This window comes from Hyla sarda, chromosome 4, assembly GCF_029499605.1.
Source record: "Hyla sarda isolate aHylSar1 chromosome 4, aHylSar1.hap1, whole genome shotgun sequence".
In the NCBI taxonomy this organism is placed as follows: Eukaryota; Metazoa; Chordata; class Amphibia; order Anura; family Hylidae; genus Hyla; species Hyla sarda.
The window spans coordinates 37,064,544-37,089,857 of record NC_079192.1 but is presented as its reverse complement, the minus strand read 5'-3'; the positions used below and the strand labels follow the sequence as shown (position 1 = coordinate 37,089,857).

The following is a 25,314-nucleotide window of genomic DNA, read 5'->3' as shown; positions in this document are numbered from 1 at the left end:
TGGGGGGCATGTCACATTTAGGAAGCCTCGATGGTGCCAGAACAGCAAAAAAAAAAAACAAAAAAAAAACCAAAAAAACACATGGCATACTATTTTGGAAACTACACCCCTCAAGGCACGTAACAAGGGGTCCAGTGAGCCTTAACACCCCACAGGTGTTTCACGACTTTTCGTTAAAGTTGGATGTGTAATTTTTTTTTTTCTCACTAAAATGCTAGTTTTTCATTTTCACGGACCACTGTTCCAAAAACCTGTCAGACAACTGTGGGGCGTAAATGCTCACTATACCCCATATTACATTACGTGAGGGGTGTAGTTTCCAAAATGGGGTCACATGTGGGTATTTTTTTTTTTGCGTTTATGTCAGAACCGCTGTAAAATCAGCCACCCCTGTGCAAATCACCAATTTAGGCCTTAAATGTACATGGTGCACTCTCACTCCTGAGCCTTGTTGTGCGCCCGCAGAGCATTTTACCCCCACAAATGGGGTATTTCCGTACTCAGGAGAAATTGCGTTACAAAGGTTGGGGGTCTTTTTTTCCTTTTAACGCTTGTGAAAATAAAAAGTATGGGGCAACACTAGCATGTTAGTGTAAAATTTTTTTTTTTTTACACTAACAAGCTGGTGTAGCCCCCAACTTTTCCTTTTCATAAGGGGTAAAAGGAGAAAAAGCCCCCCCAAAATTTGTAGTACAATTTCTTCCAAGTACGGAAATACCCCATATTTGGCCCTAAACTGTTTCCTTGAAATACCACAGGTCTCCGAAGTGAGAGAGCTCCATGCGCATTTGAGGACTAAATTAGGGATTGCATAGGCGTGGACATAGGGGTATTCTACACCAGTGATTCCCAAACAGGGTGCCTCCAGCTGTTGCTAAATTCCCAGCATACCTGGACAGTCAGTGGCTGTCCAGAAATGCTGGGAGTTGTTGTTTTGCAACAGCTGGAGGCTCCGTTTTGGAAACACTGCCATACAATACGTTTTTATTTTTTATTGGGGGGGACAGTGTAAGGGGTGTATATGTAGTGTTTTACCCTTTATTATGTGTTAGTGTAGTGTAGTGTTTTTAAGGTACATTCGCACTAGCGTGTTATGGTGAGTTTCCCGCTAGGAGTTTGCGCTGCGGCGAAAAATTTGCCGCAGCTCATACTTGAAGCAGGAAACTTACTGTAAACCTGCCCGAGTGAATGTACCCTGTACGTTCACATGGTGGGACAAACCTCCAGCTGTTTCAAAACTACAACTCCCAGCATGTACTGACAGACCGTGTATGCTGGGAGTTGTACTTTTGGTACATCTGGAGGCACACTGGTTGGAAAACCTTCAGTTAGGTTCTGTTACCTAACTCAGTATTTTCCAACCAGTGTGCCTTCAGCTGTTGCAAAACTACAACTCTCAGCAGGTACTGATCGCTGAAGGCCATGCTGGGAGATGCAGTTATGCAATAGCTGGAGGTACGCAACTACAACTCCCAGCATTGCGAGACAGCTGTTTGGGCATGCTGGGGTTTGCAGTTTTGCAACATCTGGAGGGCTACAGTTTTAGAGAACACTGCAAAGTGATCTCCAAACTGTGGTCCTCCAGCTGTTGCAAAACTACAAATCCCAGCATGCCCAGACAGCAAACAGCTGTATGGGCATGCTAGGAGTTGTAGTTTTGCAAGATCTGGAGGGATACAGTTTAGAGATCACTGTATAATGGTCTCTAACTGTAGCCCTCCAGCTGTTGCAAAACTACATATTCCAGCATGCCCAAACAGCTGTCTGGGCATGCTGGGAGTTGTAGTTTTGCAACATCTGGAGGGCTACAGTTAGAGACCACTTTATCCCCTTAAGGACGCAGCCCATTTGGGCCTTAAGGACGCAGGCAATTTTATTTTTACGTTTTCGATTTTTCCTCCTCGCCTTCAAAAAAATCATAACTCTTTCATATTTTCATCCACAGACTAGTATGAGGGCTTGTTTTTTGCGCAACCAGTTGTCCATTGTAATGCCATCACTCACTTTACCATAAAATGTATGGCGCAACCAATAAAAATACTATTTGTGCGGGGAAATTAAACAGAAAACCGCAATTTTGCTAATTTTGGAAGGTTTCGTTTTCAAGCCGTACAATTTACGGTAAAAATTACGTGTTATTTATTCTTTGGGTCAATACGATTAAAATGATACCCATGATAACATACTTTTCTATTACTGTTGCGCTTAAAAAAAAATCACAAACTTTTTAACCAAATAAGTACGTTTAAAATCCCCCTATTTTGAAGACCCATAACTTTTAATTTTTCCGTATAAGCAGCGGTATGAGGGCTAATTTTTTGCGCCGTGATCTGTACTTTTTATTGATACCATATTTGCTTATATAAAACTTTTTTTTATTATTCAACCAAATGTTTTATTAAACTGTCAAAACCAGAAACAAAAGGACATATGACATTTCTAGAGTATAAACAGTAGGTCATAAAGAAGTGATACAAAGACATGGAGTTGCGTGTGTTCACCTGGAAATACACATCAGAGAAAAAAGGGCGACCTATAGACACATATGTCCAGGCAGACAACAAAAACGCCCAGTCCGCTGCCAAGTAACTTCCCACAGCTCAGTGCGGGTGAGTGCGAGTGGATTGACAGCCATTAACAAAAACACAGAAAATAAGGTATGCAATAACATAGTCAGTAGGGAGGGAAAGAGAGCCCTTGTATAGGGCGATAGAAGGGAAAAGGGTATAAGGTAGGGAGATGTGGAAAGAAATGAAGGGCAAAAGGAGGGGAAGGGGCATAACACCGATCTGTTCTCCAGAGGCCGCCCTCCGCCCGCGCCAGCCTCCGTAGCCCCCTCCAACCAACCACAAGTCGTCTGTGTACATGAGGGATAAGGGCCTAAGTGTGCGGGACAATATGGCAGGATTATCCTTCCCTATATAGGGGGGTTTCGAGAAATGCCAACCAGGGACTCCAAACAGTAACAAATTTCTCGGTGCGACCCGAGGAGTCTGCCATCAGTTCCTCCATACGGCAGAGAAATAAGATTTCTCTATACCAATCTGTCAGGGTGGGTGGCGGAGTCGTTTTCCACTTCCTCGGTATTACAGTACGAGCCGCCATGAGGAAGAAGTGGGCCAATCTTTTCGAAGGTGTTTTTCTGGACAACGGTAGGACGGTCAAGAGTAAGACTTAAGGGTCATTGGGGTATTTCACCCCAGAGATGTGTTCTATACGGGAAACTACCGTTTCCCAGAACTGGGCAAGTGAAGAGCAGGACCACCATATATGTGCGTCATTGTCCCACGGTCAGAGCCACATCTCCAGCAGAGATCAGAAGTCGAGGGAAACATCCTATGCAGGGTCACCGGTACCCTATACCAGCATGATATAAGCTTATAGTTGGTCTCCTGGGCTCTGCAGGAGATAGACAATTTATGACATAGGGAGGAGGCCGCCGACCAGTCACTTGGGGCAAAAGAGGTCTGCAGTTCCTCCTCCCAGGCCGCCACGAAGGACGGAGGGGTCTGCGCGGAGACATCCATAAGGAGCCCGTATATCTGGGACACGGCTCTTGCAGGCTGAGAGGAGGAGGTGCACAACTGTTCAAAGGGTGTAAGCGGTCTAGCTAGTTGTAGCGTGCTACTCTCTGAGGAGATGAAATGTTTGAGTTGAAGGTAATTCGGGTAGACAGCCGGGGATCGCAGGTGTGTGGGGACCAAGTCTTCAAATGGCTTGAGCAGTGTACCTACCAGGAAGGTCCGTATGGGCAGCGAAGGAGGTTCCGAGACACCTAAGAAAGATGTCCTCAAGAGGCCCGGAGGGAATCGTGGGGGGTTACCCACGACCGGGTCAGTGGGCCGTCTGGGGTCAGCAATCGTGTCTTTGAAAAATAACGCCTAAAGAAAGCCAGCATCTCGTATGTAACCCAGGGTAGCGAGCTTTGTGTGGCAGAAGGCAGGGTACCAGTAGGTAGCCAAGGGGCCGACACTATATTCACGCATCATCCCTCCGTCTCCACTGACACCCATCTCTTAGAAGAGGGGCCATGGAGAAAGTCCAAGAATCTAGTCAGTGTGGCCGCTATGTAATATGCCTTGCAATCAGGGACTGCCAGGCCGCCTGCTTGCTTCCTCCTAGTGAGTACCGTTTTGGAAATTCTCGATGGCCGGCCGGCCCGCCCGTATAAACGATCGAATAAGGCCCTCAATCTTTTTGAAAAAAGTTGTGGGGAGCACAATGGGAATGGCTTGGAAGAGGTAAAGGAGGCGAGGGAGAACATTCATTTTAAGTATGTTGGCTCTTCCAAGCCATGAGAAAGTACCTTTCGACCAGTTAGAGAGGTCTTTGTCAATCGTGGCAAGTAGGGGTTGGAAATTAAGGGAGAAGCTATCATGTAAGTCCACCGGGACAAGAACTCCCAGGTACTTTATAGAACCAGAGGACCATTTAAAGGGGTGAGCACTCCTCACATGCGTGACTTCAGATGTGGAGAGGGAAACGTTCATAGCTACACTCTTTGTCATTTTGATCTTGTGATTACTAAAGTAGGAGTATAGCTGGAGAGTGTGTACGACCGCTAGCAGAGAGGTAACCGGAGAGGAGATGTAGAGTAGTAGAACAGAGGTATTCGTCCTCCCCCACCCGGAGCCCGCTGATAGACGGGTTACTACAGAGAGTGTTTAAGAGGTGCTCCATACATAAAACGTACAGGATGGGAGAGAGCGGACACCCCTGCCTCGTACCATTACGGATAGGGAACGGGGAGGATAGGGAGCCATTGACCCGTACCTGTGCACTCGGGTCTTGATAGAGGGCCAAAATCCATCCCAACATGGAGGGGCCTAAACCAATTTGTCTCAGGGAGGCCTCCAGGAACCCCCAACCCACCCGATCGAACGCCTTCTCAGCGTCTAATGAGAGGAGCATGAGCGGAAAACGCCGGGCTATGGCTCGGTGTATAATGGAGAAAGTACGGATCGTATTGTCTCGTGCTTGGCGTGAGCGTATAAAACCGGATTGAATGGGGTGAATCAGGGGTCCCAGGACATCTGCAAGGCGATCTGCTATCAATTTGGCAAACAGTTTAGTATCTACATTAAGTAACGAGATGGGGCGGTAGCTGGAACACAGATTAGGGTCCCTACCCTCCTTGGGGATTACGGTAATGAGAGCTTTCAGAGCGGCCGAGGGGAATCCCGAGAGGGGGGTTATGTTATCGAAAGAGCGGCACATCAGGGGAGACAACTCGGATTTTAGAGACTTATAGAATTTGCCCGTGTAGCCGTCAGGGCCCGGACTCTTGCCCGAAGGCAGGTTGGATATGGCTGTGGCTATCTCTTCTAGCAGAAATGGAGCTTCCAGGGCCTCCCTCGTCTCCACGGGCAAAACCGGAAGGGCCGTGTTATGTATGTAGGTCGCGAGCGAGATCGGCGCGGTACCCTGGGGAAGAGTCTCAGTAGGCTGGGGAAGGTTGTAAAGTGTTTTATAGTAGCCTACAAACGGTTTCAAAATTTCCCCGGTGAGGTGACTTTTGGAACCATCTTGGGTGATGATGGAGGGGACGTATAGAGCAGCCCTACTATCTCTCAATGCTCTGGCTAGGTACTTCCCCGGATTATTCCCCCACTCATAAAAAGAGCGAGAGCATCTCTGTTTAAAGTATCGATAAGAATCATTGAGGAGGGAGGTAATCTCATGGCAAACTTTAGCTAAGACCCTCAGGACAGATTCCTGAAAGGACTGCTTGTGTAATGTCTCCAGTATGCTAAGCGTATCAAAGAGGCGCTTCAGTTTGGCCGCCTTTTCACGCTTCAACCGGGAGCCATGTTTGATCAACACCCCAATCAAGACACACTTCAGGGCTTCCCATTGGACCTGGGGGGGGAATGATCAGAAGCATGATCAATGATAAAGTGCGCTATTGTGGATTTGAGCTCAGTGGTGCAAAGTGAGTCAGTGAGCAGGGACTCATTGAGTCGCCACATAAACTGTGGGGTATTACGGGAGGGGATCAGGAAGGAACCGAAAACAGGAGCATGGTCAGACAAGTAGATGTTGCCAATATGTGTATTAGTAAGCCGGGGGAGATAAAAAATGCGGAACAAAAAGATAATCAATCCTGCTGTAAGTGTTGTGCGGTCTGGAAAAGAAAGTGTAGTCCCTATCAGAGGGGTGTTGGAGGCGCCAGGCGTCACAAAGTTGGAGAGAATGTTGTAAACGGCGTAGACTGCTCAGCTGATGGTAGGGAAGACTAGATCGTTGTGCAGATGTGTCTAGAAGTGGCTGCAGCGGGGTGTTAAAATCTCCACCCAACAGCAGCATGCCCTGAGTAAAAGAGGACAGTTCCTCGAGAGTGCTAGAGAGAAATGTTATCTGGGCGCTATTGGGGGCATAGATCGTCGCCACTGTCACCACCTGGTCCAGAATAGTATCCCAAATGAAGAGGTATCTAGCCTCAGGGTCTGATAGAACCGATAGTACAGTAAAGGGGAGCGAGCGGTGTATACTGATCGACACCCCCCTCGATCGGGAGTCTGGATTGGTACTGTGGTACCAGGTGGGGAAGTATCGGCTGATCCTAGCGGGGACATGGCCAGTTTTAAAGTGAGTCTCTTGGAGACAAATAATCCCAATTTTCCATTTGTGCATTTGGTATAGAGCTTTGGCCCTTTTTTTGAAACATTAAATCCCTGTACATTAAGTGTGGCTATGCGTGTCTCAGTCATACTCACAATCGATGAGGAGGACGGTTAGGAGCAGTCGGGCAGGGCAGGGCAGGACAAACGGACGGCCACCAGGCAACAGACAGCGGTGCAGCTTAAATAAAACTATTAATAAATTTTTTTTTTTTGGGAATAAAATGTTATAAAAAAGCAGCTATTTTGGCCTTTTTTTTATTTTTTACGTTCACGCCGTTCACCGTACGGTATCATTAACATTTTATTTTAACCCCTTAAGGACCAAGGACGTCCTGAGTCCTTTCCCTTTCTATAACGCGCCACGACGTATAGCGGGTTGAGCCCGGCCTCTAACAACAGCCGAGACCTGTGGCTAATAGCGCGCGGCAGTGATCGCGGTGCCGCACGCTATTAACCCTTTAGACGCGGCGTTCAAAGTTGAACGCTGCGTCTAAAGTGAAAGTGAAACCATGCCGGTCATCTCAGGGAGCTGTTCAGGATCGCCGCGGTGTCTCGAACAGCTGTTAGACACGAGGAGGTTCTCCTACCTTGCCTCCTGGTGTCCGATCGACGAATGACTGCTCAGTGCCTGAGATCGAGGCATGAGCAGTCAAGCGGCAAGATCATCGATCACTGGTTTCCTATGAGAAACCAGTGATCAATGTAAAAGATCAGTGTGTGCAGTGTTATAGCCCCCTATGGGAGCTATAACACTGCAAAAAAAAAAAAAGTGAAAAAAAAAGTGAATAAAAGGAGATTTTTGTTTACTTACCGTAAAAACTCTTTCTCGGAGGATCCATTGGGGGACACAGACCGTGGGTGTATGCTGCTGTCTCTAGGAGGTGTGACACTATGGTAATAAAAAAAAGTCGGCTCCTCCCAGCAGGATATACCCGCCTTCAGGCCCTGAGCTAATCAGTTTAAGTTCCAGAGCAATAGGAGGAGACCAACAGGTCAAAGAAAAACCCCAAACTGTCCGAGAACCAGAAGAAAAAAATAACTGAACACACCCTCGAACAGAGAACCAAAGGAAATCCCAAAAAGGGCGGGAGCTGTGTCCCCCAATGAATCCTCCGAGGAAGAGATTTTACGGTAAGTAAACAAAAATCTCCTTTTCTCTATCGGCTCCATTGGGGGACACAGACCGTGGGACATACCAAAGCCGTCCCTTGGGTGGGCAGATAAGCAGTCAGGCAGACGGCCGATCCACTGCCGTCTGCAACACTTTATGACCCAGACTAGCATAAGCCGATGCGAAAGTATGACCTCGGTAAAACCTCGAGAAAGTGTGCAAAGACGACCAGGTAGCCGCCTTGCAAATCTGCAAGGCCGAGGCTCTATTCTGGAGAGCCCAGGATGCCCCAACAGAACGGGTAGAATGAGCAACAACCCTGAAAGGAGGAATCTTCCCCTTACAGCGATAGGCTTCCGAAATGGCGGACCGAATCCACCGAGAAATGGTGGCCTTGGAAGCAGATTGTCCCTTGCGACGACCTTCCGTAAGGACGAAAAAGGAATCACACTGACGAAACGAAGAAGTGATGGAGAGATAAGACCGAACAGCCCGAACTACATCCAGCTTGTGTAGTAAGCACTCCTTAGGATGAGAAGGAGCAGGACAAAAAGATGGGAGGACAATGTCCTCATTGAGATGACAGGCCGAAACCACCTTAGGCAAAAAGGAAGGATCTGGCCGGAAAACAACCTTGTCCTGGTGGATCACCAGAAACGGAGAACGGCAGGAAAGAGCTGCCAATTTAGACACCCTCCGGATGGAGGTGATAGCAACAAGAAATGCCACTTTCCAAGAAAGGAGGCGGAGAGACACCTCTCTAAGGGGCTCAAAGGGTGCACCCATGAGGGCACTCAGAACCAAATTCAAGTCCCAAGGGGGAGAGGGTGACCGATAAGGAGGAACAGCGTGTGCCACTCCTTGAAGGAAGGTCCGGACATGAGAATTAAAAGCCAGGGGCTGCTGGGAAAGAACAGCAAGGGCCGAAACCTGACCTTTAAGTGAACTAAGAGACAACCCCAGTTCCAACCCCGACTGCAAAAAGGAGAGAAGACGGGGAACCGAGAAGGTTACCGGGGAGAAGTCCTGAGCTTCACACCAACGAAAATAAGACCGCCAAGTACGGTGGTAAACTCTTGCGGAGGAGGGCTTACGAGCCCTGAGCATGGTGTGAATGACTTGGGAAGAGAACCCGCGGGCCATCAAAACCGTCTCAACTGCCACGCCATCAAATGCAGCGACTGTAAATTGGGGTGGCAAAGAGGACCCTGAGAGAGCAGGTCCGGGCAGAGCGGAAGGTGCAGTGGAGCGTCGTCCAGGAGCCTGACTACGTCGGTGTACCATGACCTTCGGGGCCAATCTGGAGCTACCAGAATGGCGGGGACGTCCTCTGCTTTGAGCTTCCTCAGCACCTTGGGAAGGAGTGGAAGGGGAGGTAACAGATAGGGTAGGGAAAACCCCACCCAAGGAATCACTAGGGCGTCCACGGCCAGAGCCTGAGGGACTTTGACACAAAAGGAAGGATCTTCCGATTGTGCCGGGACGCGAAGAGGTCCACGTCCGGAATGCCTCAGAGGTCGCAGAGTTGGGCGAAGACCTCTGGATGTAGAGACCACTCGCCGGGGTCGGGTGAGGACCGACTGAGGAAGTCCGCTTCCCAGTTGAGCACTCCCGGAATGTGAATCGCCGAAATGGCCGGAACCTTGCTTTCCACCCAGGTGAGAATCTTGGTCACCTCGCCATGGCTGCGAGTGCCGCCCTGTAGATTTTTGTACGCCACGAACGGGCGTGGCGTTGTCCGACTGGACGGGACTGAAGACGGGACTCCCAATGAAGAAGACAAAGAAGAATTGCCCTTAATTCCAATATGTTTATCGGAAGAAGGGTCTCCCGGGGAGACCAGAGTCCCTAAACCGTCCAAGCCCTGAACACGCCACCCCAGCCCGACAGGCTGGCATCCGTTGTAATTACCTGCCAGTGAAGGGGAAGAAATGACCGCCCTTGGAGAAGAAGGGGGGAGCGGAGCCACCAGAGCAGAGACTGACGGACCCTGCGAGGGAGAACAATCTGACGATCGAGGGACAGAGGAGACCTGTTCCATCGAGAGAGAATCGCCAGTTGAAGGGGCGGTAATGAAACTGGGCAAAGGGTACGGCCTCCATAGTTGCCACCATCCGACCCAGGACTTCCATACAAGTGCGGATGGGGACTGAGACCTGGGTCCGAAGGGAGCGGGCCCCCGACAGAAGGGCCAGACGTTTGTCCGGCTGGAGACAAATTCGGGCAGAGGCAGTGTCGAATCGAAGTCCCAGCAAGGTTAGAGACTGGGTAGGACGGAGGACTGACTTGTCCCGGTTGACCATCCACCCGAAGCGATCCAGAGTGTGTAGAGTGATGTCCAGATTCTCCAGGCTCCAGTTGGAGCCTTGATGACAAGGTCGTCCACGTAGGGTATCACCGATATTCCCCTCGACCGTAACAGGCCCATCACTGGCGCAAGGATCTTTGTAAAGACCCGAGGAGCCGTGGCTAGACCAAAGGGGAGGGCTACAAATTGAAAATGCCCCTCCGGAACCGCAAAGCGGAGGTACCGATGATGGCCTGGAAATATTGGCACATGGAGGTAGGCATCCTTGATGTCCACCGATGAAAGGAACTCCCCTTGTTCCAAGGACGCCACCACCGAACGGAGAGATTCCATTCGGAAGTGGCGGATCAAAAGAGGACGGTTGAGACGCTTGAGGTCTAGGATTGGTCGCACAGAACCGTCCTTCTTGGGAACCACAAAAAGATTGGAATAGAAACCCCGAAAACGTTCCCCTGGAGGAACGGAAACGATAACCCCCTGGAGAAGCAGAGACTGGAGAGCCGCTCGAAAGTGCTTCGCCAGAGAAGGAGACCGGGGGGCCCGGGATCGAAAAAAGCAATCCCTCGGAAGGGAGGCAAATTCGATTCGGTAACCGTTGGACACCACGTCCCTGACCCAAGAGTCCTGAATGTGTGAGGTCCAGATGTCTCGAAAAAGTAAGAGATGACCTCCCACCCAAGAAGAAACCGCGGGTGGGGGCCTCACTTCCTGCAGAAGTGGGTTTGCGATTGCCTGATTTGGGCGCAAAACGTCCGGACCGGTTGGAGTCCGACTTCCAAGACGCAACCACTAAAGTATGGGTGGGCTCAGCAACATCAATTAGAAAAAGGGTTGCTGCTATACGTATCAAATATAGCACAATATCCAGAAGAAAAAGAAACACGTAAAACAGCGCACACCCATATAAGGTAAATATCAAAAAATTCTCTTTATTAATACATATATCAAAAAGACAGACAAGATCGTTAAAAATACTTTAAAAAGGCCAAAAACAGCCAAAGCACAAAACGGGGTGAGCCCCCTCAGCAAAGGAACCCCACCCAGGGCACCTGCCTATTACAATGCGTCAATAACGTCACTATGATATACATATAAGCTGCCATAAGCTGGTCTATTCATACAAAGTATTCAGTGCAGATTTGATGCGCAGGATTTTCTGCTGCAGATTTCAATGTAAACTGAATGACTGAACACAGCTTGAAATCCTGCGCATCAAATCTGTGCAGAATACTGTACGTGTGAATAGACCCTAAAAGGGGACTCAGGTGGGAAACATTTTTGTTTTTTAAACCAACTGGTGCCAGAAAGTTAAACAACTTTGTAAATTACTTCTATTTAAAAATCTTAATGCTTCCAGTACTTATCAGCTGCTGAATGCTACAGAGGAAGTTGTGCAGTTCTTTTCTGTGTGACCACAGTGCTCTCTGCTGTCCATGTCAGGAACTGTCCAGCGAAGCATAGGTTTGCTATGGGGATTTGCTCCTGCTCTAGACAGTTACTGACATGGACAGCAGAGAGCACTGTGGTAAGACAGAAAAGAAATTCAAAAAGAAAATAAATTCCTCTGGAGCATACAGCAGCTGATAAGTACTAGAAGAATTAAGATTTTTAAATAGAAGTCATTACAAATTTGTTTAACTTTCTGGCACCAGTTAATAAAAAAAAAAAAAAAAAAAGTTTTCCACCAGAGTAGGGGGTTAACCTGCATGTCCTGCGCCCGCGATATAGCGGGTTGGTCCCAGCAGCTAACGGTAGCCGGGACCCGTGGCTAATACCGGACATCACCGATCGTGGTGATGCCCGGTATTAACCCTTCAGACGCAGCGATCAATGTTGATCGCCGCGTCTATAGTGTGTGTGTGTATATATAGAGATAGAGAGAGAATCAACTGGCACTACTGCAATATTTCAGGTACGCAGCAATCTCCAACTCTTCAATGCAGCACAGTCACTTAGTCACAGCCTTAAAGGGGTAGTCCAGTGGTGAAAAACTTATCCCCTATCCTAAAGATAGGGGATAAGTTTGAGATCGCGGGGGGTCCGACCGCTGGGGCCCCCTGCGATCTCTCTGTACGGGGCCCCGGGCTCTCCAGCCAGATAGCGGGTGTCGACCCCCGCACGAAGCGGCGGCCGACACGCCCCCTCAATACATCTCAATGGCAGAGCCGGAGATTGCCGAAGGCAGCGCTTCGGCTCTGCCATAGAGTTGTATTGAGGGGGCGTGTCGGCCGCCGCCTCGTGCGGAGGTCGACACGCCCCCTTCCCGCGGGCTGTCGGGGCTCCGTACAGGAGATCGCAGGAGGCCCCAGCGGTCGGACCCCCCCGCGATCTGCAACTTATCCCCTATCCTTAGGATAGGGGATAAGTTGCTCACCACTGAGTCACCACTGGACTACTCCTTTAAGGTGGTACTCAGCAGAACAGTTCAGTAATCAGAATTCAGCAAACAAATGTAGAACAGCGGCAGCTCACCAAATGAAAGCAAGGCTTCTTTTATTTTCAGCGGGTGGACATACAGGTGCAATTTCACAGTAACAGAGCGACGTCCGTTTCACACAGAATCGTGCTTCTTCTGTGTGAAACGGACGTCACTCTGTTACTGTGAAATTGCACCTGTATGTCAACCCGCTGAAAATAAAAGAAGCCTTGCTTTCATTTGGTGAGCTGCCGCTGTCTTTATTCTACATTGGTTTGCTGAATATATATACATATATATATATATATATATATATATATATATATATATATATAAAAAGCATTCCTGGCAGCTCAGTCGGGCTGATCGGGACACAAGGAGGGTTCCTACCTGCCTCCTCGTTGTTCGATCAGCGATTCACTGCTCCATGCCTGAGATCCAGGCAGAAACAGTGGAGCGCCGACAACACTGATCAATGCAATGCTATGGCATAGCATTGATCAGTGTTTGCAGTTTATTGCATGTTATAGTCCACTATGGGGGCTATAACTTAAAAAAAAAAAAAAAAAGTGTAAAAAAATTGTTAATAAATGTGATTATTGTATTTACATAATTTTTTTAAAATAGGAAAAGGGGGATGATTCAAACTATTAGGGAAGGGCCCTAATAAAAGTTTGAATCACCCCCCCCCCTTTTCCCATAAAAAAAAAAAACTATGTAAATAAAAATACACTGCTCAAAAAAATAAAGGGAACACTAAGATAACACATCCTAGATCTGAATGAACTAATCGTATGAAATACTTTCGTCTTTACATAGTTGAATGTGCCGACAACAAAATCACACAAAAATTATCAATGGAAATCAAATTTATCAACCCATGGAGGTCTGGATATGGAGTCACACTCACAATCAAAGTGGAAAACCCCACTACAGGCTGATCCAACTTTGATGTAATGTCCTTAACCCCTTAAGGACCGGGGGGTTTTCCGTTTTTGCATTTTCGTTTTTTGCTCCTTGCCTTTAAAAAATCATAACTCTTTCAAATTTGCACCTAAAATCCATATGATGGCTTATTTTTTGCGCCACCAATTCTACTTTGTAATGACATCAGTCATTTTGCCCAAAAATCTACGGTGAAGCGGGAAAAAAAATCATTGTGCGACAAAATTGAAAAAAAAAAACGCTGTTTTGTAACTTTTGGGGGCTTCTGTTTCTACGTAGTACATTTTTCGGTAAAAATGACACCTGATATGTATTCTGTAGGTCCATACGATTAAAATGATACCCTACTTATATAGGTTTGATTTTGTCGGACTTCTGGAAAAAATCATAACTACATGCAGGAAAATTAATACGTTTAAAATTGTCATCTTCTGACCCCTATAACTTTTTTATTTTTCCGTGTATGGGGCGGTATGAGGGCTCATTTTTTGCGCCGTGATCTGAAGTTTTTAACGGTACCATTTTTGCATTGATAGGACATTTTTAAATTATATAAAAAGTGACCAAAAATGCACTATTTTGGACTTTGGAATTTTTTTGCGCGCACGCCATTGACCGAGCGGTTTAATTAATGATATATTTTTATAATTCGGACATTTCCGCATGCGGTGATACCATATATGTTTATTTTTATTTACACTGTGTTTTTTTTTTTTATTGGAAAAGGGGGTGATTCAAACTTTTAATAGGGGAGGAGTTAAATGATCTTTATTCACTTTTTTTTTGCAGGGACCTATAACACTGCACACACTGATCTCCTATGTTGATCACTGGTTTCTCATAAGAAACCAGTGATCAACGATTCTGCCGCATGACTGCTCATGCCTGGATCTCAGGCACTGAGCAGTCATTCGGCGATCGGACAGCGAGGAGGCAGGAAGGGGCCCTCCCGCTGTCCTGTCAGCTGTTCGGGATGCCGCGATTAGCCGCGGCTATCCCGAACAGCCCGACTGAGCTAGCCGGGAACTTTCACTTTTAGCCGCGCGGCTCAGCTCTGAGCGCGCGGCTAAAGGGTTAATAGCGCGCGGCGCCGCGATCGGCGCTGCGCGCTATTAGAGGCGGGTCCCGGCTTCACTATGACGCCGGGCCCGCCATGATATGACGCGGGGTTACTGTGTAACCCCGCGTTATATCAGAAGAGCAGGACCAAGGACGTACCGGTACGTCCTTGGTCCTTAAGGGGTTAAAGGACAACTGCAGCGCAATATACACTTATCCCCTGTCTACAAGATAGGGGATAAGTGTTTGATCGTGGGGGTCCGACCGCTGGGACCCCCGAGATCTCCCCAACGGGGCGCCGGCATTAGCGCTCATAGTGAGCGCTAAGGCGCGCAGCATCGGCCTAGAGGTTGACGGTGACGCCCTGTCTCCTCCCATAGAGATGCATGGAGGAGGTGTGCCGGCCGCAACGTCATGCTGCGGCAGGCACGCCCCCTGCACGGGAGAGCCACGGCACAGCCGCGGCCCCGTACAGGAGATCGTGGGGGGTCCCAGCGGTCGGACCCCCCACGATCAAACACTTATCCCCTATCTTGTAGATAGGGGATAAGTGTATATTGCGCTGCATTTGTCCTTTAAAACAAGTCAAAATGAGGCTCAGTAGTGTGTGTGTGGCCTCCACATGCTCGTATGACCTCTCTACAACGCCTGGGCATCCACCTGATGAGGTGGAGGATGGTCTCCTGAGGGATGTCCTCCCAGACCTGGACTAAAGCATCCGCCAACTCCTGGACAGTCTGTGGTGCAATGCTATGTTTGTGGATGGAGCGAGATATGATGTTCCAGATGTGCTTAGTCGGATTCAGGTCTGGCGAACGGGCGGGCAAGTCCATAGCATCAATGCCTTCCTCTTGCAGGAACTGCTGACACACTCCAGCCACATGAGGTCTAGCATTGTCTTGTATTAGGAGGAACCCAGGGCCAACCGCACCAGCATATGGTCTTACAAGGGGTGTGAGGATCTCATCTCGGTACCTAATGGCAGTCAGGCTACTTCTGGCAAGCACTTGGAGGGATTTGCAAAGAAATGCCACCCCACACCATTACTGACCCATCGCCAAACCGGTCATGCTGGAAGATGTTGCAGGCAGCAGAACGTTCTCCACAGCGTTTCCAGAATCTGTCACATGTGCTTAGTGTTAACCTGCTTTCATCTGTGAAAAGCACATGGCGCCAGCGGCGAATTTGCCAATCTTGGTGTTCTCTGGCAATTGCCAAACGTCCGGCACGGTGTTGGGCCGTAAGCACAACCCCCACCTGTGGATGTCGGGCCCTCATACCACCCTCATGGAGTCTGTTTCTGACTGATTGAGTGGACACATGCACATTTGTGGCCTGCTGGAGGTCATTTTGCAGGGCTCTGGCAGTGCTCCTCCTTGCACAAAGACAGAGGTAGCGGTCCTGCTGCTGGGTTGTTGCCCTCCTACGGCCTCCTCCACGTCTCCTGATGTACTGGCCTGTCTCCTTCTAGCCTCCATGCTCTAGACACTACGCTGACAGACACCGCAAATCTTCTTGCCACAGCTCGCATTGATGTGCCATCCTGGATGAGCTGCACAACCTGAGCTACTTGTGTGGGTTGTAGACTCCGTCTCATGCTGCTAGAGTTAAAGCACTGCCAGCATTCAAGTGACCAAAACATCAGCCAGGAAGCAGAGGAACTGAGAAGTGGTCTGTGGTCACCACCTGCAGAACCACTCCTTTTTTGGGGGGTGTCTTGCTGATTGCCTATAATTTCCACCTGTTGTCTGTTCCATGTGCACAACAGCATGTGAAATTGATTGTCAATCAGTGTTGCTTCCTGAGTGGTCTGTGTGATTTCACAGAAGTGTGATTGACTTGACGTGAAATTGCCGCGTGCGTCCATGTCCGAATATATTGTTAATTAAACCGCACGGTCAATGGTGTACACGTAAAAAATTCCAAAGTCCAAAATAACATATTTTTGGTCAGTTTTTATACCATAAAAAAATTATAAAAAGTGATCAAAAAGACCAATCAAAACAAAAAAAACCCAAAGTAAAACAAAATCAAACCTATATAAGTAGGGTATCCTTTTATTCGTATGAACCTACAAAATAAAGAAAAAGGTGTCCTTTTTACCGAAAAATGTACTGCGTAGAAACGGAAGCCCCCAAAATTTACAAAATGGCGTTTGTTTTTCCAATTTTGTCCCACATATATATATATATATATATATATTTTGCTGTAGATTTCTGGGTAAAATGACTGATGTCATTACAAAGTAGAATTGGTGGTGCAAAAAAACAAGCCATCATATGGGTCTGTAGGTGCAAAATTGAAAGGGTAATGATTTTTAAATGGTAAGGAGGAAAAAACGAAAGTGCAAAAATGGAAAAATGCTCAGTCCTTAAGGGGTTAAAAACCACGTGGAAAAACAACACTGATTTGAATGCTGTTAAGCCAAGCTGTTTATACACACGGGGAGGAGATTTATCGATCTACGTAAGCAATGCAGACTGCCGAAAGTCCAATAATCCTGCGCAAAACCCCTGATTTGCGAAATTTTTGGGAAACTTTTAGCAGTGTATGCTGCTCACACCAAGGAAGAGGGGTGAGACTCAGCCCTCATGGCGTGACTTTAGAAACAAGTGGCACCTGTACAATTGTAAATTGTTGCAAAAATCCAAGCTGGCTCAGATTTTCACGCCTGCCACAAAGACTGCCTCAGATCCTCAGTAAATACTAGTGAACCCCACTCTCTCTAGGTAGCATAGCGAGTGGGTAGTTCCTGGATGCCTGCCTTTTCTCCCATTGTTTAACTTTAAAAAAAATTCCATGCAATTTCCGCATTTGACCCCACCAGAAAAACTGTGAAAATAAATATAGCGAACATTTTTACACAATAACTTCTTCCCCCACCTTAGAAAAAAGCCTATATTGAAATGTGCCAAATCTGATCGAACACTTTTTTCGCCCATTTGTGTGTAGCCATAGCAAAAAAAATAAAAATAAAATCAGTCATGTTTTTCAGAAGTAGTTCTATAAAAAAACTGGTTAAAGGAGTACTTCGGGATATGAAAAGGGGATAAGTTTTAGATCAGGGGGTCCAACCGCAATATCCCATATGGTGCCCAGGCAGTCAGCGTCAAGGGGGCGTGTCTGACCACCGCATGACACCCCCTCCATTCATCTCTACGGGAGAGCCGGAGCGCTGCATTCGTCAGTCTCCGGCTCTGCCATAGAGATGTATTGAGGGGACATGTCGGCGTTGCGTCATGCGGTGGTGGAAAAGCGCTATTTCGGCAAAGAGCCGGGCCCCCCTATGGATAGGGGATAAGTTTTCATATCCCGGAATACTCCTTTAAAGAAATTTTCTGATGCTTTGTTATCAATTTTCTGCCAATTATTTTTTTTTTATTATTGTTTGGCAACTGATTTTATTATTTTCCCTTTTTTTGCTTTTCTCTGTTTAATCTGTCAAAAAATAACAAACAGCCTAATAGAAACATAGGATGTGTCGGCAGATAAGAACCATTTGGCCCATCGAGTCTGCCCAATACTCTGAATCCTATCAATAGTCCCTGGCCCTATCTTATATGAAGGATAGCCTTATGCTTATCCCATGTATGCTTAAACTCCTTCACTGTATTTGCAGCGACCACTTCTGAAGGAAGGCTATTCCATGCATCCACTACTCTCACAGTAAAGTAATACTTCCTGATATTACTTTTAAACCTTTGCCCCTCTAACTTAACTCCTTGGGGACGGAGCCCATTATAACCCTAAGGACGGGAGCATTTTTTGCAATTCTGACCACTGTCACTTTAAAGGGGTAGTCCAGTGGTGAAAAACTTATCCCCTATCCTAAGGATAGGGGATAAGTTTGAGATCCCGGGGGGTCCGACCGCTGGGGCCCCCCGCGATCTCTCTGTACGGGGCCCCGGCTCTCCGCCGAGATAGCGGGTGTCGACCCCCGCACGAGGCGGCGGCCGACACGCCCCCTCAATACATCTCAATGGCAGAGCCGGAGATTGCTGAAGGCAGCGCTTCGGCTCTGCCATAGAGTTGTATTGAGGGGGCGTGTCGGCCGCCGCTTCGTGCGGAGGTCGACACGCCCCCTTCCCGCGGGCTGTCGGGGCTCCGTACAGGAGATCGCGGGGGGCCCCAGGGGTCGGACCCCCCGCGATCTGCAACTTATCCCCTATCCTTAAGATAGGGGATAAGTTGTAAACCACTGAGTCACCACTGGACTACTCCTTTAAGCATTAATAACTCTGGGATGCTTTTAGTTTTCATTCTGATTCCAAAATTGTTTTTTCGTGACATATTCTACTTTATGTTAGTGGTAAATTTTTGTCGATACTTGCATAATTTCTTGGTGAAAAATTCCAAAATTTGATGAAAAAATTGAAAATGTTGCATTTTTCTAACTTTGAAGCTCTCTGCTTGTAAGGAAAATAAACATTCTAAAATAATATTTTGATTCACATATACAATATGTCTTATTTATGTTTGCATCATAAAGTTGACATGTTTTTACTTTTGGAAAACATCAGAGGGCTTAAAAGTTCAGAAGCAATTTTCCAATTTTTCACAAAATTTTCAAAATCGAACTTTTTTAGGGGCCAGTTCAGTTTTGAAGTGGATTTGAAGGGCCTTCATATTAGAAATACCCCATAAATTACCCCATTATAAAAACTGCACCCCTCAAAGTATTCAAAATGACATTCAGTAAGTTTGTTAACCCTTTAGGTATTTCACAGGAATAGCAGCAAAATGAAGGAGAATATTCAAAATCTTAATTTTTTACACTTTCATGTTCTTGTAGACCCAGTTTTTGAAATGTTACAAGGGGTAAAAGGAGAAAAAGCCCCCCAAAATTTGTAACCCAATTTCTCTCGAGTAAGGAAATACCTCATATGTGTATGTCAAGTGTTCGGCGGGCGCAGTAGAGGGCTCAGAAGGGAAGGAGCGACAATGGGATTTTGGAGAGCGAGTTTTGCTGAAATGGTTTTTGGGGGAATGTCGCATTTAGGAAGCCCCTATGGTGCCAGGACAGCAAAAAAAAATAAAAAACACATGGCATACTATTTTGGAAACTACACCCCTCAAGGCACGTAACAAGGGGTCCGGTGAGCCTTAACACCCCACAGGTGTTTGACGACTTTTCGTTAAATTCGGATGTGTAAATGAAAAAAAAAAAAAATTTCACTAAAGTGCAGGTTTTTTTCCCCAAATTTACCATCTCTACAAAGGGTAATCGGAGAAAAATCCCCCCAAAATTTGTAACGCAATTTCTGCCGAGTATGGAGATACACCATATGTGGCCCTAAACTGTTGCCTTGAAATACGACAGGGCTCTGAAGTGAGAGAGCGCCATGCGCATTTGAGGCCTGAATAAGGAATTTGCAGTAGGGGTGGACATGGTTACAAGGATGGGGCTTGTCTCCACCAAAACCCTACAGCAGTGTCTCCCACAGGGTGCCTCCAGCTGTTGCAAGACTCCCAGCCTGCCAGGACTGTCTATGGCTGTCCGGAAACACTGGGAGTTTTGCCACAGCTGGAGGTGCCGTTTAGGAAACACTGCCGTATGAGACGTTTAAGGGGGTGTATGTGTAGTGTTTAACTTTTTATTATTTGTTAGTGTAGTGTAGTGTTTTTAGGGTACATTCACACAGGCAGGGGTTCACCGTAAGTTTCCTTGAAGGAAACCCACTGTAAACATGCCCGTGTGAATGTACCCTGTACATTTATATGGGGGGGGGGGGGGGGGGGCACCCCAAACCTTCAGCTGTGGCAAAATGACAACTTCCAGAATGCACTGACATGCTGGGAGTTGTAGTTTTACAACAGCTGTAGGCACACTGGTGGGGAACCACTGAGTTGATTCCAACCCATGTGCCTCCAGCTGTTGCAAGACTACAACTCCCAGCATGTACGGTCTGTCAGTGCACTCTGGGAGTTGTAGTTTTGCAACAGCTGGAGGCACACGGGTTGGAATCACTGAGTTAGGAAACAGACTGTAGCTCAGTGTTTCGCAACCAGTGTGCCTACAGCTTTTGCAAAACTACAATTCCCAGCATGCCCGTACAGTCAGGGATGCTGGGTGTGTAGTTCTGCAATATCTGGCCCTTCAGATGTTGCAAAACTACAACTCCCAGCATGCCTGGAAAGTCTGGGCATGCTAGGAGTTGTAGTTATGCAACAACTGGGGAAGAACAGTGGCCTCCAAACTGTAGCCCTCCAGATGTTGCAAAACTACAACTCCAAGCATGCCCAGGCATGCTGGGAGTTGTAGTTCTGCAACATCTGAAGGGCCAGATATTGCAGAACTACACGCCCAGCATCCCTGATTGTCTGGGCATGCTGGGAGTTGTAGTTTTGCAACATCTGGAGGACCACAGTTTAGAGACCATTACACAGTGGTCTCCAAACTGTGACCCTCCAGATATTGCAAATCTACAACTCCCAGCATGCCCAGACAGCCTTTGGCTGTGTAGGCATGCTGGGAGTTGTAGTTTTGCAGCTTTTAGAAGGCCACAGTGAAGATCACTTATCGCGATCTTCACTGCAGCCTTCTCAGCCGCACTTTCCTGCCGCTGCTCTTCCTCCTGCCGCCGCTGCTCCGGGATGCCGCCGCAGGTCCGGGTAAGCCAGGCCATGTCCCCCCGCTCTGTACCGACTTTGATCGGTGCGCAGAGTGGGGGGAAATGAACTCTAACCCCCCCGCCCCCCTCCTGCCATTGGTGGTCAGCCTGACCGACCAATGGCAGGGGATAGGAGGGGGTGGCAACACTGCCACCTCGCTCCTATGCTTTAGGCTGGATGGAGCTGTCTCTGACAGCTCCGATCAGTCTTATTTTCCGGGAGTTCGGGATCGGGAGCCCGGATTTGCTGCGATCGCCGATATGGGGGGTCTCAGGACCACCCTAGGCATTGCCACGGGATGCCTGCTGATAGATATCAGCAGGCATCCCGGTCCGATCACCGCCCGGCGAGCGTCAGTGATCGGAAATGCCGAGGGCGTATGGATACGCCCTCTGTCCTTAAGTGACGGGAAGCGAGGGCGTATGCATACGCCCTTCGTCCCCAAGGAGTTAAAACTATATCCTCTTGTGGTAGTTTTTCTTCTGTTAAATATGCTCTCCTCCTTTACCATGTCGATTCCCTTTATGTATTTAAAAGTCTCTATCATATCCCCTATGTCTCTTCTTTCTTCTATACATGTTAAGGTCCTTTAACCTTTCCTGCTAAGTTTTATCCTGCAATCCATGTACTAGTTTAGTATCTTCTCTGAACTCTCTCTCTAGAGTATCTATATCCTTCTGGAGGTACGGCCTCCAGTACTGCGCACAATACTCCAAGTGAGGTCTCACCAGTGTTCTGTACAGCAGCATGAGCACTTCTCTCTTTCTACTGCTTATACCTCTCCCTATACATCCAAGCATGTGAACGCACCCTAAGGGTCTATTCACACGTACAGATTTGATGCGCAGATTTGATGTGCAGGATTTTCTGCTGCAGATTTCAATGTAAACTGAATGACTTGAAATCCTGCGCATCAAATCTGCAGAGAATAATGTACGTGTGAATAGACCCTAAATGAATGATTTTTTTTACGATGACATGATCGGTATTTATCACGGCCAATATAAAGGGTTAATAGCAGGCAGTGCAGTCGCTTTACGTCCACCATTATCGGTGAGGACCTGCTGTCCATGAAGCAAACACAGGTCCTACACTCGTTTCGTAGATCGTACACGCAAATGTACGCCCTGGTGCGCTTAGCACTATTTACGCCCTGAATCCTTTAGGGGTTAACCGTAAAAACGCTGTTCTTTTCCATTGTGTGAACATGGCCTTAGATTAAGTCGGGTCAATTGATATCAATGAATGCGGTGGGTGTACTCTGTGGTATGTGCCCCCCAAGTACACTAAAAGTGTAGGGCAATGCGTTTCTGGTGTGAACCGAGCCCAAATTGCAACAACACTGACAGAAATGTTCCCACAATGTGTGACGCGTTTCCCCCACAGTGAATCATTGAGGTCACAGGCGGCCATGTTCTCTTCGCCATAGTGACGACTATGGTAAGTTATCGCCCTCACATCTGCAGACATGGAGCCGTGAGGTGAACACTCGCCGTGCTACCGTCCCCCGTCGCCTCTCCATTGGTCACAACAGGAAACAGAGCCCGCCCCGGGATCACTCCTCCCCTCAGGAGAAGGCGGGCTCGGGCTCCGGATACACACAGAATACAGTACTACCCCCGGCTGTATATACCGCCTACATCCACCGAATCCCGGATCGGTAAGCACCGGCAGCCATAACGCGCCACTAACGGTGACGAGAATCAACCGCCGAACGTGCCCACCACAACGCTCGCCGTGAGGAGAAGATTGGGCGGGAAAGTTTAAATTCAAACGGTCTCCACATCCTACGTAGGGCAGGTAGGCGATGCGTTGTGATTGGTCGGAAGGCATGCGGTTGCTATGCCAACTTGTCAGTGATTGGATAGTAGGCGGAGCAGGGCGGGCTTGTGGTGATGATTGACAGCAGGAGGCGGGGCAGTGGATGTGATGGGGTTGGGGAAAGTTTCACCTGACAGTGCGTCGCCAGCTGTTGCAAAACTACAACTCCCAGCATTCCCGGACAGCCAAAGGCGGTCCGGGAATGCTGGGAGTTGTAGTTTTGCAACCACAGGAGGCACACCGTTTGGAAAACACTGGTGAAATGGTAGATAATAATAATGAACACAGCCCAAGCATAGAAAAGTACTTAGTGCTCATAGCTGGGACTTGTTATTTTGTGTTGGTTTGTAGGTATACGCCATACAGCAGAATCCATTTCCCATTGACTTGCATTAAACAAAAAAAAAGGACTGTGAGGCTAGGTTCACACCGTGTTCTGCCTCACAGACGTATCCATTGGCGTCACGTCACGAATGGCGACTCTGTTCGACCTCTGAAATGAATTGCACACGTCCTGTGTTACTGTATACGTCGCCATACCTTTTTCGGTGGCAGATATGTTCAAGGAGAGGTGATAACGCAGTGTTTACCGAGCCTAACGTATACATGTTTTTTGTTTGCATACACAATAGCCTAGTAGACCACGTTTTTGAATACAGTAAAACGAATCGTACTGTAACGAAAACCGTGACCAAAAAGCCATGTGAGCACAACCTTCGGCCCTATTTACATGGCAGAATATCTGACTAGAAAAATTCCTAGGGGACATTCCACAGGTGCCAGTAGAACCGGCGCTAGGACCGCTCGGAAATGCTCTGTCTCCATAGACGGCAAGGCAGTTTTGCAATAAGAATTAAAGGAGTACTCTGGGATATGAAGACTTATCCCCCCCTGTGAACTCCCTTACGGGGCCCCCGACTCTTTGCTAAAATACACGTTTTGACCACCTCATGACGCGGCGGCTGACAAGCCCCCTCAATACAGCTCTATGGCAGAGCCGGAGACTGCCGAGTGCAGCGCTCCAGCTCTCCAATAGAGATATATCGAGGGGGCATGTTGGCCGCCGCATCACGAGGCAGTAGGACACGCCCCCTTGCCTCTGAGTCCTGGGGGCCCCAGCGGTTGGACCCCCCGCTTTCTGAAACTTATCCCCTATCCTTAGGATAGTGGATACGTTTTCTTATGACGGAGTACTCCTTTAACATGTTCATTCTTCCTGCGGAGTCTGAAATTAAAATTTCTGCGGCAGATGTTTCTGTCCCGGAAATTTTGCCATGTGCACGGTGCAGGAGAATCCCATTGACAAAAATGGGCACCTGCTGCAACAGTATTTCATACTAGAATTTTTCCACCAGATTCCGCTTGAAAATGATGTGAATGGGGCCATAGGGTTAGGGTGCATTCACATCGCAATTTTTACATCCATCTGCTTAATACGATTCTATACTTAACCCATTCAGGACATCATGCGCAAATGTACATCCTTGTACCGTTCCCGTTGTATGAAGTGCGCTTGGGAGCTCAGCGCGCTTCATACCCGGTGGGTCCCAAATGCTATCAGCTGCGGAATCTGCTTGGAAATGCACAGCTGGTTTTGGAGACTGCACATTTCTGATCGGTCCTAGTGCCAGCATGTTCTGCCAGTGCCCGCTGTCTGCAGAATGTCTGCCCGGAAATGTCTGCGGGTGCACTACCCTACCCTAAAAGGAAAAAAATGTTTACATTAATGATTTACCACACAGCAGAATCTATTTGTTATTGAATTACATTATAAGAAAAAAAAAGATAGATTGTTATGTATTGGCATACAGCTAAATTAAATGTACTGTAAAGGTACGTTCACACTTGTGTATTTTCTGCTGCAGATTTGCTTTAGCAGATTTAACTGCCCATTGAAGTCAATGGGCAGCAAAATCTGCAGCAGATCTGCAGCAAAAATACGCACATGTGAAGGGTACAGACAAACTGAAGCGGTGTACTCGCACACATCGCGGCCGCACCCTCTGCTCTATGAGCTAGGCCGAGAGCTGCCGCGATGTGCGAGTATACTGCGCATGCGTACGGTGACTTGCACATCGCAGTGTGTCTGCCCCTATGTTGTAGTTTCTGTTAGAGGGAAATCACAATACAACTGTGAACAGAGCCTAAGGGCCCATTCACACTACGTACTTTCCAAGCCTTCTGATTGTTCTCAATAGGATTCTGCTGCACCATTCACACTACAGTTTTGAGAAATTCCTGACCCCAGACTCCTGAACATGTCCATTCTTTCAGCGGAATCTGCTGTAAAATACATTGCCATCTATTGAGATGGTGCATGTTCGAGCGGCCCTAGCGCCTGCTTGTTTCGCCGGTACAGAAATCTCTGCCCAGGGACATCTCCGGATAGAAATTTCATAGTGTGAAAGTCCTTGGAGTC

General features: G+C 47.8%; 1 protein-coding gene across 9 annotated transcripts in view; it reads left to right on the top strand.

The window, feature by feature from the left end:
• SPC24 (SPC24 component of NDC80 kinetochore complex) overlaps nt 1–25,314 on the top strand; it is an 80,234-nt gene that overhangs the window by 33,228 nt on the left and 21,692 nt on the right. The window contains exon 1 of one of the 9 annotated variants that reach the window (XM_056570558.1): nt 22,191–22,514. The exons of 2 other annotated variants lie outside the window; for them this stretch is intronic. In XM_056570558.1, coding sequence (XP_056426533.1) covers nt 22,512–22,514 — 3 coding nt within the window. In that variant the 5' untranslated portion in view covers nt 22,191–22,511. 6 more of the 9 variants (XM_056570560.1, XM_056570559.1, XM_056570557.1 and 3 more) reach the window with 6 other exon arrangements.